At 45.1% G+C, this 17,750-nt stretch overlaps 1 protein-coding gene across 4 annotated transcripts in view; it reads right to left on the reverse strand.

Moving 5' to 3' along the window:
• The window catches only part of rap1gap2a (RAP1 GTPase activating protein 2a), a 99,894-nt gene that overhangs the window by 41,432 nt on the left and 40,712 nt on the right, over positions 1–17,750 (reverse strand). The window contains exon 1 of one of the 4 annotated variants that reach the window (XM_085429172.1): positions 1,359–2,050. The exons of the other annotated variants lie outside the window; for them this stretch is intronic. Within the exon in view, the coding sequence (XP_085285298.1) occupies positions 1,359–1,486 (128 nt within the window). The 5' untranslated portion in view covers positions 1,487–2,050. Of the gene's footprint in view, positions 1–1,358; positions 2,051–17,750 lie in introns of those variants that run through there. 4 annotated transcript variants of the gene reach the window in all.

Raw genomic sequence — 17,750 nt, forward strand, 5'->3', positions numbered from 1 at the left:
ATGAAAGATCCCTTGGGGCAAAAATATAACTGTTGGAGTCATTGTGTATAGGAACCCCACCACTTATCATATCATTATTAGATAATAGTCTAAATAACATTACAATTTCTGTGTCCAGGATTTCTGAGGCCAGATTTGCATTTTTGCTAATCCAGTCTTACTGCTCAGAGTTAATTTTATACTTAATGTTAAACTAAATTACAGTGAGTGAGAGAGAGCGGGAGAGAGAGGTCACATAAACTTTTGAAGCATTTCCAGAGTACAGTCTATTTTAATACAGCCTATTTTGGGCCAGACCATTACAACAAAATAGCAAAGTGCATCTTGTGCTGCATATCTGATCTTTACACACACACACACACACACACACACACACACACACACACACACACACACACACACACACACACACACACACACACACACCTTGCACCAAGACAATATTGAACAGGCGAACTCCAATCTCCAGCCATCTCTTCAGATTCCAGTTAAACTGCGGGAGCACGGCTGCTGATGTTAGCTCCCCTCTGCCGGGGTGGGGGCGGTCTCGACCCAGACAACCTCAAACACTTTTTGTTAGCAGGTGGAACATTCTCAGGGGTCTTACTGACTGCACTCAACCGAGGTAGTGTTAGCAGTAAGATGATCAGTCTTCAACACAGCATGTGGGGAAACCCCCTCCACACACATGGGGATGCTTTTGGATGGGCGTTTTTTTAAGGAAGCAGGGTTTCAAAAGCCTTTCTTAAAGGAAAGCATGAAATTGTGGTGCAGCTTACCTACTGAACTCCTCAGCCTGTCAGCCTAAAAATGTGTGCCTATGCTGCCCCCATGCTAAAGCATTGAGACAGATATATAACAGACATCAACAAGTGCCCACTAATGCTTGTGTGTGTACAGCAGTAACTCCTAAGGTCTGGATATAGAGAGTCTTTCTATATCCAGACCTCAACCTCCTTTTGTCCATGTTCCTCTCCCTTTGCAGGGAAGCTTTTATTCTCGGAGCCCCTCTTGAAAAGCACTCCAAGCACACCTCCGTTCACCTAAACTCCTCACAACCTTTCTCTCTCCTTCCCGTCATTCAAACTGACCCAGATACAAGCGTGAGCACAGTCAACAAGACGCTAAAAACACACTCACACACAAGGACACACTTGACAAAATGAACCTATAATAAAACTGCACTCAACCATACAGAGCTCAAAGTGCCCTGTGGCTCTGGAATAACAAAGACATTACAGACTTAATAAAGTTTTCCCACACAAACCCAGCTTGACACTGCACTGCGGACTGCCCGCCTGTCCACAGAATTACCTACCCAGCACGCCACCCTTGCTTAATGTACAAACTTCACCCACCCTTCGCTTTCCTCTCTCTCCCGCTCCTTCTCCTTGACTTTGCGAGACTTGTGAAGAAGTCCGATGAGGATCACGGCGGCCCGGATGCCAGCTTTTTTGTTGTGAAGCCGTCCTCCGGTCTGAGACATGCCGGACGTTTCTGGTGGTGCCAGCAGGGGTTCGGGTGATAGCTGGTCCAAGGTCAGGCTGCCTTCAGGCTTCCTGGCGTGCAGGACCTGCTTGGTGGTGGCTTTGCGGGGATCCAGTTTGATCAATGGATGCGACAGCCTCTTCTGTATGATGTCCGGCTTGCGGACAGAAGGTGAGTCTCCAAAATGAGAACCTGTTTGAATTCTGGCCTCTGTCTCTGCAGTGAGACCTTCTGCTGGGAGTCTGGACCAGTAATCCCAAAGTTAAAGAATCTGGCAGCCTGTCAAGTCTGATGAAACCTCAGCTGTTCTTCTTCAGCAAATGTTTTTTTGTAATCCCAAAGGTCCAGAGTGGCACTGCCGGACTCCAGCTCAAGGTGAACTCCTATCTGCATTCCCTGCTCCTGCAGTGAATCTGTACATCACAGCTCCATAGCAGACTGTGGTCGCTGGTGATAGGATGAAGACTTGCAGGCTCACGGACACGCTCACTGTAGCACCGCATCTCCCCGTCTGCCTACCTCTACCTTCCCACCTCTCCCTTCTTTCTCTAACGTGCTCTTCTTCTTCTCCTTCTCTGTCTGCTGCTCCTCTGCTCCCTCCTTCCTGTCATCCAGGCCCCACCTTCCACAATCTGATAGGCTGGGGAACACAAGGTACCGCCTTCTCTCCTTTTCCTCCTCCTCCTCCACTGTATTCCTCTCTCTATCGCTCCCTGTCCTTGTTTCTACCTTGTTAATAATTTTATATCAATCTTCCTGACCTTGTCCTATTTTGTGCTTGATTTTATGATTTCCTTTCTAGACACAGGCATGTACTCCCACAGCCACCCACCCACCCCTGAGTACACACTCAGTCACTAACTCTTTGTCTCAGTGTGAAATCTCAATTCAAACAGCCTTATCATCCTATTGCCTGCTGTGCTGTTGCCAAGGGCATCCAAATTGAAATGTAGTCTCAAGAAAATGAAGGGGAGATTCATTGAGACCTCATGAAAGAAAAAAAGGGCAATTTTAAGAAATTCTACATGCTTTTTTCCCATTGCACTCATGTGGAAATACATAACACATATTTTTCACACTGCATTTCTTGTTCTTTGCCTCCAGTTAAGCTTTTCTGCTATCTATTTTCTCCAATACACCTCTTGGAGAACTAAAAAACTGCACGCTCGCCTGCCATCCTTCCAGTGAACACTTACTCCGCTGTTCTCCCCGGCTTTAGCCAGAGCCAGTTCCCTCTCAGTTGTCTCACTTCAGTAAACACCACCAAATCAGTCATCTTCCCAGAATATATCGATCCAAAATGTTCCCTTTCCATCTTTGGCCACCTGTTCTTCTTCCTCTATGAACTAACCAGCTGACTGACAGCGAGTGAGTGAATGTTTGAGTAGCTGCATCACTTTCAGTAGCTTATTAATTCCTTTTCAAAAGGACGTTTTTACCTGTTTTACTTCCTTAAACTTTGCCGGTTAATCGCTCTCCCTTTAGTTCCATCATTCATGACTGTGTTTAGACACAAATCTAAAAGCAGAGACGTGAAAGCAGGAGTATTTTAAGTTGAAGTGAAACAACAAATATAAGGAAATAATGAGGTAATTACGTTTTCTGTTTTCATTCCTCAAAACAAATACTGTGGGCTTAATGGCACAGTCACGTGTTCACACAGCAGCGTAGATAAAACTTTGTAGACAGACAAGGACGTAGGCACACAAGCCGCAGCCTGATGCAGCAGAAAAACAATTCATACTGCACATCTGCTGCAGCATGTCTGGGTCAGAGTGGCGATAATATTAAAAAGATGAATGTTGTTGTGTAGCTGAAATAGACTGTCCCAGGCTCCTCTTACACAAAGGCAATTAGAGAAATGCAAGAAACAAAGAAGAAAAAAGCAAAGAGGTTTGAGCAGATAAGATGCTTCAGTAATTGTTTGACATCAGCCAGGGAATAGCAGCAATAAACACGGCAGTTAAACTGAAGCCCTCCCCTCAGCCCCTTTTCTCTTCATACATTGCTTTTCCTGTGTGTGTGTGTGTTTGTGAGAGGGAGATCAGTGCCATAGCAACCAGACAGCTGCCAGAGGACCTGCCCGAGGACCCCTGAGGCCGCAGCCTCCCCACCCCTTCACACCCATCCGAGGAAAGACCGGGTAGATTTGATTTGATTTGAGTTAAGGTCATTTCAGGAATTTGCTGCCAAAAACCGTAGTTCAGCGCTTTTGATTGACACAATCTGCGATCATGACTCCAATGCACAAAGACACCTGAGGATTTTCCCAGCTCCCATGTGGTGCCGCACAAACAAGCCCACACCTCAACCGGACTGTCAAACATCCCCGAGAGACACACTGTTAAAAACACATGCGGTACATGCGCACATACATGTAGGCGCTCGGCCTTTTCCCTATTGTGCGTCATCAAGAAGAGGAAATGAGACACCTGTATCTATTCACTTACAAACACACACACCCGCTATCGCACCTTTTCAGCCCCATTTTCTTCCTTTTGTCGAGCACACACGCCCTCATCCACAGGTGCGACATTGTTCCCGAGCCATACGCTGAGGTATAACTGCCATTCTCTGAGCGTGAGGGTGGATAGTTTGTGTTTTAACTCTGTGTTTCCAGCAGCAACTCATTATGACGTTAATTGTTTTTGATTTTCTTTTTACTATTCCGAATGGTATGTGTTTCTTGCAAGGCAATAACCACGATCATCACAGTTTGGAAAATAATTTTGTTGAGTATCTTTTTTTGTTTGTTTGTTTTGTTTTGTTTAAAGAGGCAACCAGCCGTTGCTGAAAGCCAATAGCTACTGTACAACTTCCTGAATGGCCATTTGAGACTTGCATTAAAATCAAGTGCCTCCCCACTAGCTCCAATGCTAGAATGCTCCTTTTTACAGCAGAGATAAAGATGGTTACACCCTTTTTAATAATGTATATATAAATATATATACGTAAACGTGACTTAAAACTTGCACTCTATCTGAATGCCACCAGGTGGCGATAGCTATGGCGGCAAAAAGAGTTGCCGTTCAAAAGAAGTCTTGATCTTGATCTCTCTCACACATACCTTATTACAGTGGTTCCCTAACTTTTTTTGCTAGGCCCCCCTTTGTTTCGCCCCCCACCACCTAAACAGCCCCCCAGTTTATTTCACACCTCAATCATTTAGTAAACAATTAAGCAGATACAAGTACATTGCAATAAATTACAGGTAGTAATAAAATACACTACTAACTCTTTTACGCTACGTGCACACCTACATGGGTATTTTTGAAAACGCAGCTGTTTCTATGCGTTTGGGCCTTTTGTCCACATGTAAACGGAGTTTTGAATCACCGGAAACTCCTTTTTTGCATTTACGTGTGGACAAAGAATACAGAGTTCATCAAAGGTTTGTGCCTTTTTTATGTCACACTGTGCGCCACGTTATTGTTTACATGAGATGAATTGCAGAATGGCAGATAGAGACAAAATACTGTTAATCTGACTATCTTCAGGTTTTACATGCTTACATACACGGACGCAGCTACTGTCCCTCCATTTACAAAGGCAGAGGCGTCACGGTGTGATTATTTTACGTGTAGTTGTTTTTTTCATGTAATAATATTCAACATTGCTGTCAATACATTTAAAAAAAATGCTTCTCTGTACAAAATGGGTTCAAAGACATAAACAACTGTGGGATACTGTTTGTCCGTGATTTGAACCGAGTGAACAAATTGTGGCAGGATCAGCCTGATATTATTTGCATCCCACTGTGGGCGACCATGGAACAGGGGGTTGGGAAGCGCATCTGTAACGGGAAGGTCACCGGTTCGATCCCCGGCCTCTCTGTCCTGGTCGTTGTGTCCTTGGGCAAGACACTTTACCCTACCGCCTACTGGTGTTGGCCAGAGGGGCCGATGGCGCAATATGGCAACCTCGCTTCTGTCAGTCCGCCCCAGAGCAGCTGTGGCTACAACTGTAGCTTGCCTCCACCAGTGTGTGAATGAATAGTGGAATTATATTTAAAATAGTGGAAGCGCTTTGGGTGCCTTGAAAAGCGCTATATAAATCTAATCCATTATTATTACTGTAACTTTACTGTATAAAGAGCTAACGTCTCCAAAATGTTCAAAATCAAGAATGTGGGATACTGTTTGTCAGTGACTTGGAGAGCCCAGCACGTGCTCTTGATGCAGGGAAAACCAATTATGCAGGGGAGACCTACCTTGGCACTTGTGCAGGTGAAGTCAAAGGGAAGATGCTTCACCATATTTTCTAGTATTTGGCTTGGAAGGAAGTTGGTTTGGAAACATATTTGGCAATGCTTCATCTCCTGCTTTGCGTTTGTGTGGCAGCCCTGTCAATAACCTGGCCATTATGCTAGCAGCGTTCTTTTTTTTCTTTTCATACCGCGCCCCCCCCTGCAATGGCTTTGCACCCCCCCTATGGGGCGGGCCCCACACTTTGGGAACCTCTGCCTTATGGCTTCATGGACTCAGTCACTGACTGTGAGTCACACTGAATAAAAAAAAAAATTAAGTCTGTTTTGTAAATCGTTGTCATACCATGTTCAAAAACAGAGGATTATCTGTGGCACAATGTTGTCAATCATAAGTCATTAGCCAATGAGTATGCGGTTTCAGTCAGACCCGCCCCTCCATTCCACATTCAGTTCTTGGCAAACGAGATGGGAGAAATGCTCTTCTTGTCACAGTAGCCTATCTTTTATACTTACATTATCTGTATACACTGACAGTATATACAGTTTACATATCTTTCATGGGCAGTTCATTCAGTTAACCGTTTCTGTATCAAACCTAATGTGTTTTGCTCCTTCTCCCCACAATAAATGAAATTCTTATTCCCTTTTAGGGGCACAAGAAAATTGTCATAAAATCAACAAATTTTAATTTTGGATGTAAAACAGAAGCCTTGTTGGGGCTCTGCAATGAAACAACATGATGGTTTTGAAACAGCACAAGAAAATCAATGTAAACATCTACATGTAAAGTTACAAACCCTTGCTCTGGGTGTTTGCTTACTACACACCCAGAAACTTGCACACATACTTGCGTGCGTCTCTTAATGGTGCCAGGCAGCCTTTCCTGTCACTTCACAGCTCCTCAAGTGTCCCACAGACAAACAGATGCCAGTCCAGCAACGTCATCTCACTTTGCTGCTCATTCTATTGCAGGACACACACACATACAAACACACACTCAACTCTAAAATGCCTTTTGTAATAAACAAAACTATACCGTGGCAGCTCGTCTAATAGGCTGCACCCACAAGGCCAAACACACACGTACACACACTTAAAACAAAATGCTTGACCCAACTAGAAGGTTACTGCAGAAAATGACCTTCACAGCTGCTGAGTAACTAGTTTATCCACACACACACACACACACACACACACACACACACACACACACACACACACACACACACACACACACACACACACACAGATGTTGTTTTCTCCCTCTACTTTCCTTTTCAGTTAAATCCCCTGTTCCAACACGCTCTGTTCCACACCATATTGGTATATCACTTTTTGCTGTCCATATCATGCATGTCATGCATGAAATAGTATCTTGGCAGATTCATCTCCACCATGTAGTGACTCCTGCCTGTCTGGGCCAGGCAGAGGTGTCTGCTGTTTATGAAGAAACGCCGGAGCTGAAATGGAAATGCCAAACGTGCCATAAATAAGAGCTTAACTCTGGGATGTCTGTCACGTTGTCATATAAGTGAAATGAGTAAATCCAGAGAAACGCCGTGACTCACTATCTTTAAGGTCATCCACAACCTCATGTAGAGAAAATATGGAGAATTTATTTGATGGGATTTTAAAAAAAGATGCCAGCTCTGATTATGCTGCGTATTTCAGAGATAAGCGGATAGATCCAGGTTCTGCAACGACTGTCAAACCCTTTCACAAAACAAAGCAGGGTGTTGAGCATTTATATATAGTAGTTAAGGCTTTTTAAGCTGCTTTGATTGCTATTGAATGTGTCTTTGTATTGCCAAGCATCACCATAATTCCCACAAAAGCCGAGAGCTGAGGCATGTTTTCACTTCTGTCTGTTTCCCAATCAAACTTTTGTGAAACTTGGCGGAAAGGCAAAGCGCGGAGACAAAATAAAGGGTTGGCCTTGCTGAAAGGAACTCTTCTTTTAATGTGGTGGTGTCGTTTTACTGACGCTCAGATTCGCTGTAATGAAATTAAACAAAGATTTTTTTCAGTCTGAGCCCGTGCCTGCTTGGGTTTCTTCCATGTGCCCTGGTTTCTTTCCACAGCCCAAAGACAGGTTAATTGGTGACTCTCTATATATACACATACTAATGACCTGTCCAAAATGTGTTCCCTGCTTTCTGACCTGTGTCAGCTGGGACTGGCTCCAGCCCCCTATTAGGGTAAGTGGGCACAGCTAATGGATGCATCTGCTCTGCATGTATTGTCTGGTTTCATTTATCAACTGCTTGATCTAATTTTTCTGTCCTACAATTTCCTCTTTTTTTTAATTTTTAAATTTTATTTTAGTGCCCCCAAATTTTCACTGAGTCCGTTTTCATGCAGGAGGTGCTGGTGGTCTGAAGCCTGCTCCCCCCATTTTTGTCACTGTTTAGGGGACTTCTCGCCTTAGCAACAGCACCGCTTCTCTTCCTGTAGCTCTCATCTCTTCAGTATCTATCACACTATCACTCTCTCTCTCACTTTCCCTATTGTTGGTGTTATTTTCCATTAACCCTTTTTTTTCTTCCTTTTTTTCCTTCCACACAAATCCCTCTTTCCCCTCCCCCTTCCCTCACTCCCATTTCTTTTACTGAACTATCCTGCACAGTAAACTTTAATCGATTATAATATTACAGTTACCAACTCTAATAAAGAAATATTTGGAGAATTCAAGAATTGAAATCTATTTAAACCTTTAAACTGATAACACTGCACACATACGCACACACACACACACACACACACACACACACACACACACACACTTCTTAAAAAGCACATTCCATTTTACAGTAAATAATTAAAATGTGGTCATTGAAGCAGGATAAATGATCACTGGTGATGTTCACTTTAGATAATCAGTAATCTGTAACCGATTTCCTGCATCATCTCAGAATCTAAGTGTCACGGCGGGGTGCGCCGATGTGTGCGGAAACAGGACCCAAAAGCAGATGATGACGAGGAATAGTAATGATTAACAGAAAAGTGAACCTTTATTGCGATGACGGCAGGAAATGAACCAAGAGACCAAAGCAAACAGGCAAAACACTAAGAAACAAAACACTAAAGGTACTAAGACCAAAAACTATAACTATGATTGAGGAGGAAAATAAACAGGCTATGACTATGACTGTAACTCTGGTGAGATAAACAGACGAACTGACAATGGCATGAAGAAAACAAAAGGCTTAAATACAGACATGAGGTGATCAGGGGAAGTGGCGACACATGGGGGAAAACAGCTGACAGACATAAACCTAATGACAGGACCAGGAGAGGAAAGCTAAATACAATGAACAAAGAACACATGACATTGTCAGAATAAAACAGGAAATGACAACACAACTTAACAGACCTAATACGTGATGAAATAAATAGAAAACCCCAAAACATAGAAAACCCAGGAACAATAACTGCCTAAACTAAAGGCAAATAGGAAATAACACAAACTAATAACATATCAAAAAATACAAAGAAAACTCAGAGTGCTGGGTCGGAGACCCAGCCTGTGACAGAGCCCCCCCCATAAGGGCGGATTCCAGACGCCCTAAAACCTCGAAAAACAAAACCAAAAACAACCCACCAAGGGCGGGCGGTGGGGGTCCAGGACGGAGGGCCAGAAACAAGGCCAAAAAAACAAACAAAATGTCCATCAAAATCACAGGAGCGCAGGGAACAGTTCATGACTCCTCAGGGGGCCGACCCGGAGGGTGACGGTCCAGAAAGTCATAGTCCATGTGATCAGGTAGCCGGCCCGGGGGGTGATGGTCCAGAAAGCCATAGTTCATGTGATCAGGGGGCCGTCCGTGCGGACGGCAACGGCGGCGACACGGAAACGGTTCAGGGGGCCGGCCGTGCGGAAGGCGGCGGCGGCGCCCAAGTGTCAGGCGTACCGGCCGAGGCTTGGAGGGCACAGGACCAGGTGACGCTGAAGCAGAGGCTGAGGCCGGACCAGGCGTAGCAGAAGCACAGGCAGAGGCCGGACCCGACGAGGCTGAAGACTCTGAGGCCGGACCCGACGAGGCTGAAGACTCTGACGAAGCCGGACCAGACGAGGCTGAAGACTCTGACGAAGCCGGACCAGACGAGGCTGAAGACTCTGACGAGGCTGGGCCTGGCGAGGCTGAAGGCTCTGATGAGGCTGGGCCTGGCGAGGCACAGGCTGAAGCTGGACCAGCCGATGACGAGGCGGCCGCAGATGGCGGCTGAACGGTCCCCTCGGACCCTCCAGCTGACGAGGCAGGTTGCTTTTCAAGTTGCAGCAACACACAGTCTATAGTGGGTGAAATGAGTTTGTATGAGTTCTCAGACTGAGGTGTGGCAGAACCAGGTGAGGCGTCGTCCTCAGGCTGAGGCGTAGAAGCAGCAAGCAGTAGCGCAGCAGGTGGTGGTCCTGCAGGCGGCGGCACGGGAGCCGCAGGAGGTGGCGCTGCAGCCACAGGTGGTGAAGCAGAAGGTGGCCAGACGGGCTCCTCAGGCCCTCCAGCTGACGAAGCATGAGGCTGAACGGGCTCCTCGGGCCCGCCAGCTGACGTGGCGTGGTGCTGGACGGGCTCCTCGGGCCCCCCAGCAGACGTGGCTTGAGGCCGGACGGGCTCCTCGGGCCCCCCAGCAGACGTGGCATGAGGCCGGAAGGGCTCCTCGGGCCCCCCAGCAGACGTGGCATGAGGCCGGAAGGGCTCCTCGGGCCCTCCAGCAGACGTGGCATGAGGCTGGTGCGGTTCTCCTGAACCCCCAGCTGACGTGGCATGAGGCTGGATGGGCTCCTCGGGCCCTCCAGCTGACGAGGCATGAGGCTGGTGTGGTTCTCCTGAACCTTCAGCAGACAAAGCATGAAGCTGGCTGGATTCTCCTGAACCTCCAGCAAACGAAACATGAGGCTGGCTGGGTTCTCCTGAACCTCCAGCAGACGAAACATGAGGCTGGCTGGGTTCTCCTGAACCTCCAGCAGACGAAACATGAGGCTGGCTGGGTTCTCCTGAACCTCCAGCAGACGAAGCATGAAGCTGGCTGGGTTCTCCTGAACCTCCAGCAGACAGAACATGAAGCTGGCTGGGTTCTCCTGAACCTCCAGCAAATGAAGCATGAAGCTGGCTGGGTTCTCCTGAACCTCCAGCAGACGAAACATGAGGCCGGACGGGCTCCCCGGGCCCTCCGGCTGACACTGAAATTGGCTGCACCAGCTGTACCTCCGTCTCCGGCTCCAAACCGGCCTGGATAGCAGTCCCACAGCAGCTTAGCTGAGCCTGATGGCTAGCTTTTCCAGGGCAAACAGTCTCTGTATAGCCGGGCTCATTAACCGGAAAAGTAGTGTCAATTTCAACAACTTCCTGAGAGAAAACATGAGGAGCCAAAATGTAATCACTCACTTGCGTTTGTGATACGGAGCGTCGGTGGCGCGCACGCCGCTTCTTCTTAGGAGTGGAAGACGGCGGAGCGATGGGTGGAAGTCCCTGGTAACTCCGAGGTCCCCCGAGAGCCAGTCGAGTTCCCCGGAAAGAGTGCTCGTGCTCCGGAATGAGTCACGGCTTCCACCGGAGCTCCTCCTCCAAGAGAGCGCAGAATATAGACTGGCGCTCGTCGTCGTCCAAGTCTATGGTGTGCGGCGCTTCCTCGCGCTGAACTGTGACAGGAGTATGGCGAGACTGTGATGAGGGCGTGGAAACTGGTGAGCTGAGAGGTGGTGACGCTGCGGCGAATCTCAGCGAACCGACACGAACACACTCAGGTTCCGGAGGCAGCAATGGAGATGACTGATTGTGGGGTTGTTGTGACTGGTGGGTGCTGGAAGCCATTTCCTGACTCGACAGTCCCTGGGCCTGCAGCATCTCCTTTATCCTCGTAAAGGCATCAACTATGGCAGGTGAGTCCGGGAGCTGGAGAAGGCGGGGATCCCTCTCCATAATAGCTTCAGCAACGTTAATCATTACCAGCTTGCTCTTCAAATCGGGCGCTGTAAAGAAGCGGTCGAGGATCGCTTGGATCCGAGCAGTCTCCTCCAGACACTCGGTGAGAGCAGAATCCGCTGGGCCCATGACTGGTCAGTTCGTTCTGTCACGGCGGGGTGCGCCGATGTGTGCGGAAACAGGACCCAAAAGCAGATGATGACGAGGAATAGTAATGATTAACAGAAAAGTGAACCTTTATTGCGATGACGGCAGGAAATGAACCAAGAGACCAAAGCAAACAGGCAAAACACTAAGAAACAAAACACTAAAGGTACTAAGACCAAAAACTATAACTATGATTGAGGAGGAAAATAAACAGGCTATGACTATGACTGTAACTCTGGTGAGATAAACAGACGAACTGACAATGGCATGAAGAAAACAAAAGGCTTAAATACAGACATGAGGTGATCAGGGGAAGTGGCGACACATGGGGGAAAACAGCTGACAGACATAAACCTAATGACAGGACCAGGGCCCTGTTTCAGGAAGCCGGTTTAGTGGAAAAACTGAGTAAGTATACCCTGAGTTAACGAAAACTCTGGGTTTTCGGTTTCACAAAGCGAGTTCAGCTGCAGCCTGAGTGAGTCACTATGACGACACACTCCGTGAAGCTAACCTGCCCCCTAGCAGGTTTACTACAACTAACCCTGACTGTCTCCGCCCCTTTGTCGGAAACCTGACAGTAGGAAGTGTCGGACATGGCGTGCCACTTCCTTGAAGAGCCAGTAGATCGTGAAGCCCAAATTCTCCGCAGAGCTCTCCGCCGGGAGAGAGTGATCAGAGCGCGTTTGGACATTTTATCATTTCCTGATGATTTTCTGTGCGAACGTTACCGTTTCTCAGCACAATCTATAAGTTATTTGGATAACATCCTCAGGCCATATATTACGCATGTGACACATCGCGGACATGCTCTCAGTTCATTGCATATTATTTGTATTGCACTTCGGTTTCTTGCAAACGGGAGCTTTCTGTATAATATTGGTGACGCTGAGCACGTTTCCAAGGCTACCGTCTGTCGGGCAGTCAGGAATGTTACAGTTGCACTGAAACGTCTCCTGTACTCGTCTGTGGTGTTCCCCGGTCACAGACCCACAAGATTTATCAAAGAGGGATGCCACAAAATTGCAGGTATCGGGATGACCAAAACTTAATTTATGATGTGGTGATACTTGAACTACTACTTAAATTGCACATTTATTTTCAGGGTTCCCAGGCGTGATTGGCTGTACAGATGGCACTCACATTCCAATCATTGCTCCTTCAGTAAATGAAGGAGACTATGTGAACAGGAAGTCTTTCCACAGCATTAATGTACAGGTACATAGTTCCCTGTAGCATGTCAAACTAACAAATTATTTCATTATAGTAATGGATGCTAATTTGTGTTCTCTGCACTGTGAAGATCATATGTGATGCTGCCAACATTATCACAAATGTGGAAGCCAAGTGGCCAGGCTCTGTCCATGACTCACAAATATTCCGTGAATGTACACTGAGCACAAAATTTGGACATGGTGAGTTGAGAATACTTTAAAATATATAAAGACCAATTGCTTCAGGGACATTTGAACTGAAGTGTATCCTTCTGTCTTAGGAGAGTTCACTGGCTACTTGCTTGGTGATAGGGGGTATCCATGTTTACCCTATTTGCTTACCCCTTACCCTGACCCTGAACCGGGCCCACAGCAGCGATATAATCTGGCTAATTGCAGGACAAGAGCCAGAATTGAAATGACTATCGGAATGCTTAAGGCCCGGTTCCAGTGCCTGCAAAGACTCAGGGTCACCCCAGAAAGGGCATGTGACATTATTGTGGCATGTGTGATTCTTCACAACATTGCCACAATTAGAGGAGAACACTGTCCTTCTGAACCAAACATCAGCAGTGATCCAAACCATGAACATCCTGACCCTCCCATGGACATACAAGATGGAAGAGCAGTCAGAGACACCATATGTCACAATCATTTCTTTTGACCCATCACCTCAACATGTTGAAAGAAGAATAAACAGATTTTTTGTTCAACTGGCTTTATTGGTCGCCTGTATTTCCTGTACACAAAGTATTAAAAGATGTAAACCTCATAAAGTGTCTCTGTTGCTTCCTCCTCTGTAACAGCTGTCAATGTTTCTTCATTATTTTCCTGTAGTAAAGAAATAGACAACATTGCTGTTCTACTGTAAACTCATATAATCTGTGGAGTATTACTCACAACTGCATGTTGGTCTGGCTCAACAGGAGGCTGCACCAGATGCAGTACACCACCACCATCAACTGATAGAATATGAGGTTTATACAGGTCACTTATAACTTACAAGGGACCAAATGGCAATTAACAAACATACCAAGCACCTTACACTTCATTGTCATTATGCTCTCAAAGACAACCAAGGCTGAGGGAAGGCAAAATCAGTCGGAAAATAACTTCACTACAAAATAATCCATTATGGTAAAGAGTTTATCAAATGAATGTGTCGCACTGCAAAGGTGACTGTGAAGAAAGGATGTATGCACATCATGTATTATTTTGAATTTACCCCTTATGTAGGCACTTGTGTCTTGCGGGGTTATTGACTCAGAGGATGTCCCCGCAGAGATGCCTTCAGCCACAGGGCGCCCACTGTTTTGGCTGAGGGCCAACTGCTCAGCCTCTGTGAGTGGTGGTGGTGGAGGACCCCCACCTGTTTTTCGGGCCTCCGCTTTTTTTCTGTTGGCTATAACGGGCCACATTTGAGCATACAGAGTAAGCAAATATGTACTTGTAATGTGCTCAGATAATTTCAATAAGTGCTTACAGAAAGAAAATTAATGTAGCCTCTAACTGCAATTGATTTACATGGGACAAACAGACCAAGCACTATGGCTCATAATACAATTACACCTTACCTGTTTGGACTATATTTTTATATTTCATTTTTACTTGCTGCCAGGCACGTTTGGGGCCTGTTGGGTTGCACCTGCGCTCACATCACATCACAAAATAAAATGTATAAAATAACAAATAAAATAACATATGATAAAATAACGTGTTAAATGGGTGGAAATCCCTAGATCAATGTTTATATTAACACTCATGCATTGACTCTGTCGGCTATGTTTTGCCATGCATGCTCCCTTTCTTTTGCAGCTGTGGCTGTGTTACTTTTTTCCGCGGAATTTGCATGTTATCGGCATATGCTGCCATCAGAATTTCGGCCTCAAGCGCTGTGAAATACATTGACCGCGCCTTCTTTCCCTCCGTCTCCATGGTGACTCGCTTAATCTGTGCTCCGCTTATCAGGGCTTTATGTATCCTCGTCCGCGTGCTTCACTTGGGGTTAAAGCAACTCCGCGTTGACTGAACTAATTGTTATCAGCCTTTCTGAAACGGAATATTCCGAGTTGGACAGTTCGGGGTTACTCAACCGTGAGTGTCGTTTTTCACTCTGAGTTTTCCAAACCGGCTTCCTGAAACAGGGCCCAGGAGAGGAAAGCTAAATACAATGAACAAAGAACACATGACATTGTCAGAATAAAACAGGAAATGACAACACAACTTAACAGACCTAATACGTGATGAAATAAATAGAAAACCCCAAAACATAGAAAACCCAGGAACAATAACTGCCTAAACTAAAGGCAAATAGGAAATAACACAAACTAATAACATATCAAAAAATACAAAGAAAACTCAGAGTGCTGGGTCGGAGACCCAGCCTGTGACACTAAGCCTCTCATTCATGGCTTTTAGTCACTGCCATTTAGTCTCACTTCATATCACACCTTCCTTTTATCTCCTCTCTGCGTGTGTGCACTCCCTCATGATAATGCTTTCCACAATTCAGTATTTGGACCAAAGATTTTTTTTTTTTATATCAAAGAACTAGAGTGCACTATTATTATGGTGACATATGCCGATGGAAACAGAACTGTGCACACAAGTTACGGACATGACATAACATTTGAATACAAATAGATGAACACAAATCTTAAAGCGGGCTTTTTTCTTATTAGACGACAGGACAGCATCAGCAAAATATTTTGTTTGTTCATTCCCCCCTGGAGAAATTGTACTGAGGGCAGCATAAGGGTAAACTGTTGCCTCACAGCAAGAAGAAGTGAAGATCTGAAAGCACTGGGCAGCTGGGGCCCTCTCTGTGTGCAGTTTTCATATTTTTCCTTTGCTTGAATGGGTTCCATCCAGCATGCATTTTAGCTTAATTGCTGACTTTAAACTGGCTTTAGGTGTGAATTTGAGTGTGATTGGTTGTTTCTCTGTTTTAGCCCTGCAATAGACTGGCAACAGGTTCAGGGTGTAGCCCATCTCTGACTCAGTGACATCTAGGGTATGCTCCAGAGAGGTCTAATGCACTACAACTTAAGAAAATACCAGCAACAAAAAAACTGCAAAAGCACACAAAACACAAGCAAAATGAAAAAGAAAAAACACAACAACCCCCAATTAAAATAATCAGAGGATTCTTCAATGTTGTGAGAGAGAAAAAGATGCTAGGTAATGTGTGTTTTGTTGTGTGCTCTTGGAAGCTTTTTCTAATTGCAGTGTATTTGAACGCCCATTGTACTCCAGCTGCCCGTGCACCTTATTGAATAATAAATTAATAAAAAGGATGGAGGACAAAATCATTCCACTTAGCTTCGCTGCGTGAAACATGGCTGAATCCCTGGTGTCATTTCACTGGTGACAACTGTTAACATTGTATCAAGATTATTACAAGAGAGGAACTAAATTAATTTATATTTGTTCTTTTAAATAACAAAAACTAATATTGTTAGTACACGGCTGTGAACAGACATCCACAGTGACGTCTTCTCCACAGACCAGCATTACAGAGCCTGTTTTTTTTAAGTTGTTTATGATTTAAAACATCTACTTCTGTTCCACGTGCAACTTAATGCATTGGACTGTTACAAGTTCCCTTTCTGGCCACAATGTCAGCCCTTCAACAAACTCAAGAATGCCATCACTCAATGTAAAAGCAGGTACGTCAGTAGGATAAAGTATTTGACCCAGACATATGAGGTCACAAGTTTGAAGCACCACTGATGTGTGTGAGGTTTTTTTTTTCATCTTTTCATTATTTTTAGCAAAAAACTTAAAAATATGACTTTAATGAATAATGAGAAAGTAGAAAACAATACATTATCTTGTGAGAAAGTGTAATGAGGGCATTTGAGATGTAACAGTTTTCAACTATGGCTAGACATGGAGAAAAGACCACCAGCTGGTGGTTATTTAACATCAAAATGCTTATTGGGACTCAATATTCTTTTCGTTCTTGTCTTCCAAACACCACCTGCTTTCACTCTATACCAACCAACAGTGCCCGACCCCACTGTTGGTCTGGCGAAGAGAAGCTAAAATAGTTTTAAAGGGACTGAAACAACACCCAGTATACAATAAATAGGGGTGGGTATTGATAAGATTTTCACAATTCCGATTCCATTTTCGATTCTGTTTAACGATTCGATTCTTTATTGATTCCCTTCTTGATTCTTTTAAAAAAAGGAGAACACTAAGGTCGATTAGCTTAGAACTTTGTTTTATATCTTCTCTTTGAACAAGATAGAAATTTAGGAGTAACATGGCCTTACAAACCCAACAGTGAGATCTTAAGAGATCCAGCCTACGGCTCTTCAATGGGGTGTCACAGGGTCCCCAGGGGAAAAAAATTGTAAATGTAAAATAATAAAATAAATATTCTTCTGTAGCAATAACAAAGTATATAAATTATAAATTATTCAGTAGCAATTACACAAGAATATCCAGTAATGTCCCTGCCTACAATTAAACACATTCACTTACCGAAAATTGGGGGCATCTGCTGTGGCAAATAGGTGCAAGCCTTTGACCACAAACTTAGTCACTGCTCGGTGACATTCGTCTATCCTGGCCTGAAAGGAGGCGCTACCGGTAGACTGCAGCGAGAACTGCCAGCATCTGAGCCAGACTCTGTCTGTCTCTCTCATCATGGTCACCTAAATGCACAGTAATGGCAGGTTTTGTAATAAGGCAGATCGCGCTAACATAATATGCACTGTTAGTTGATTATTTACCTGCCGCATTAACGGGAGAGGACGTGCA

This window comes from Rhamphochromis longiceps, linkage group LG14, assembly GCF_057381845.1.
Source record: "Rhamphochromis longiceps isolate RC_006_pf linkage group LG14, R_longiceps_female_GT1.1, whole genome shotgun sequence".
NCBI lineage: Eukaryota > Metazoa > Chordata > Actinopteri > Cichliformes > Cichlidae > Rhamphochromis > Rhamphochromis longiceps.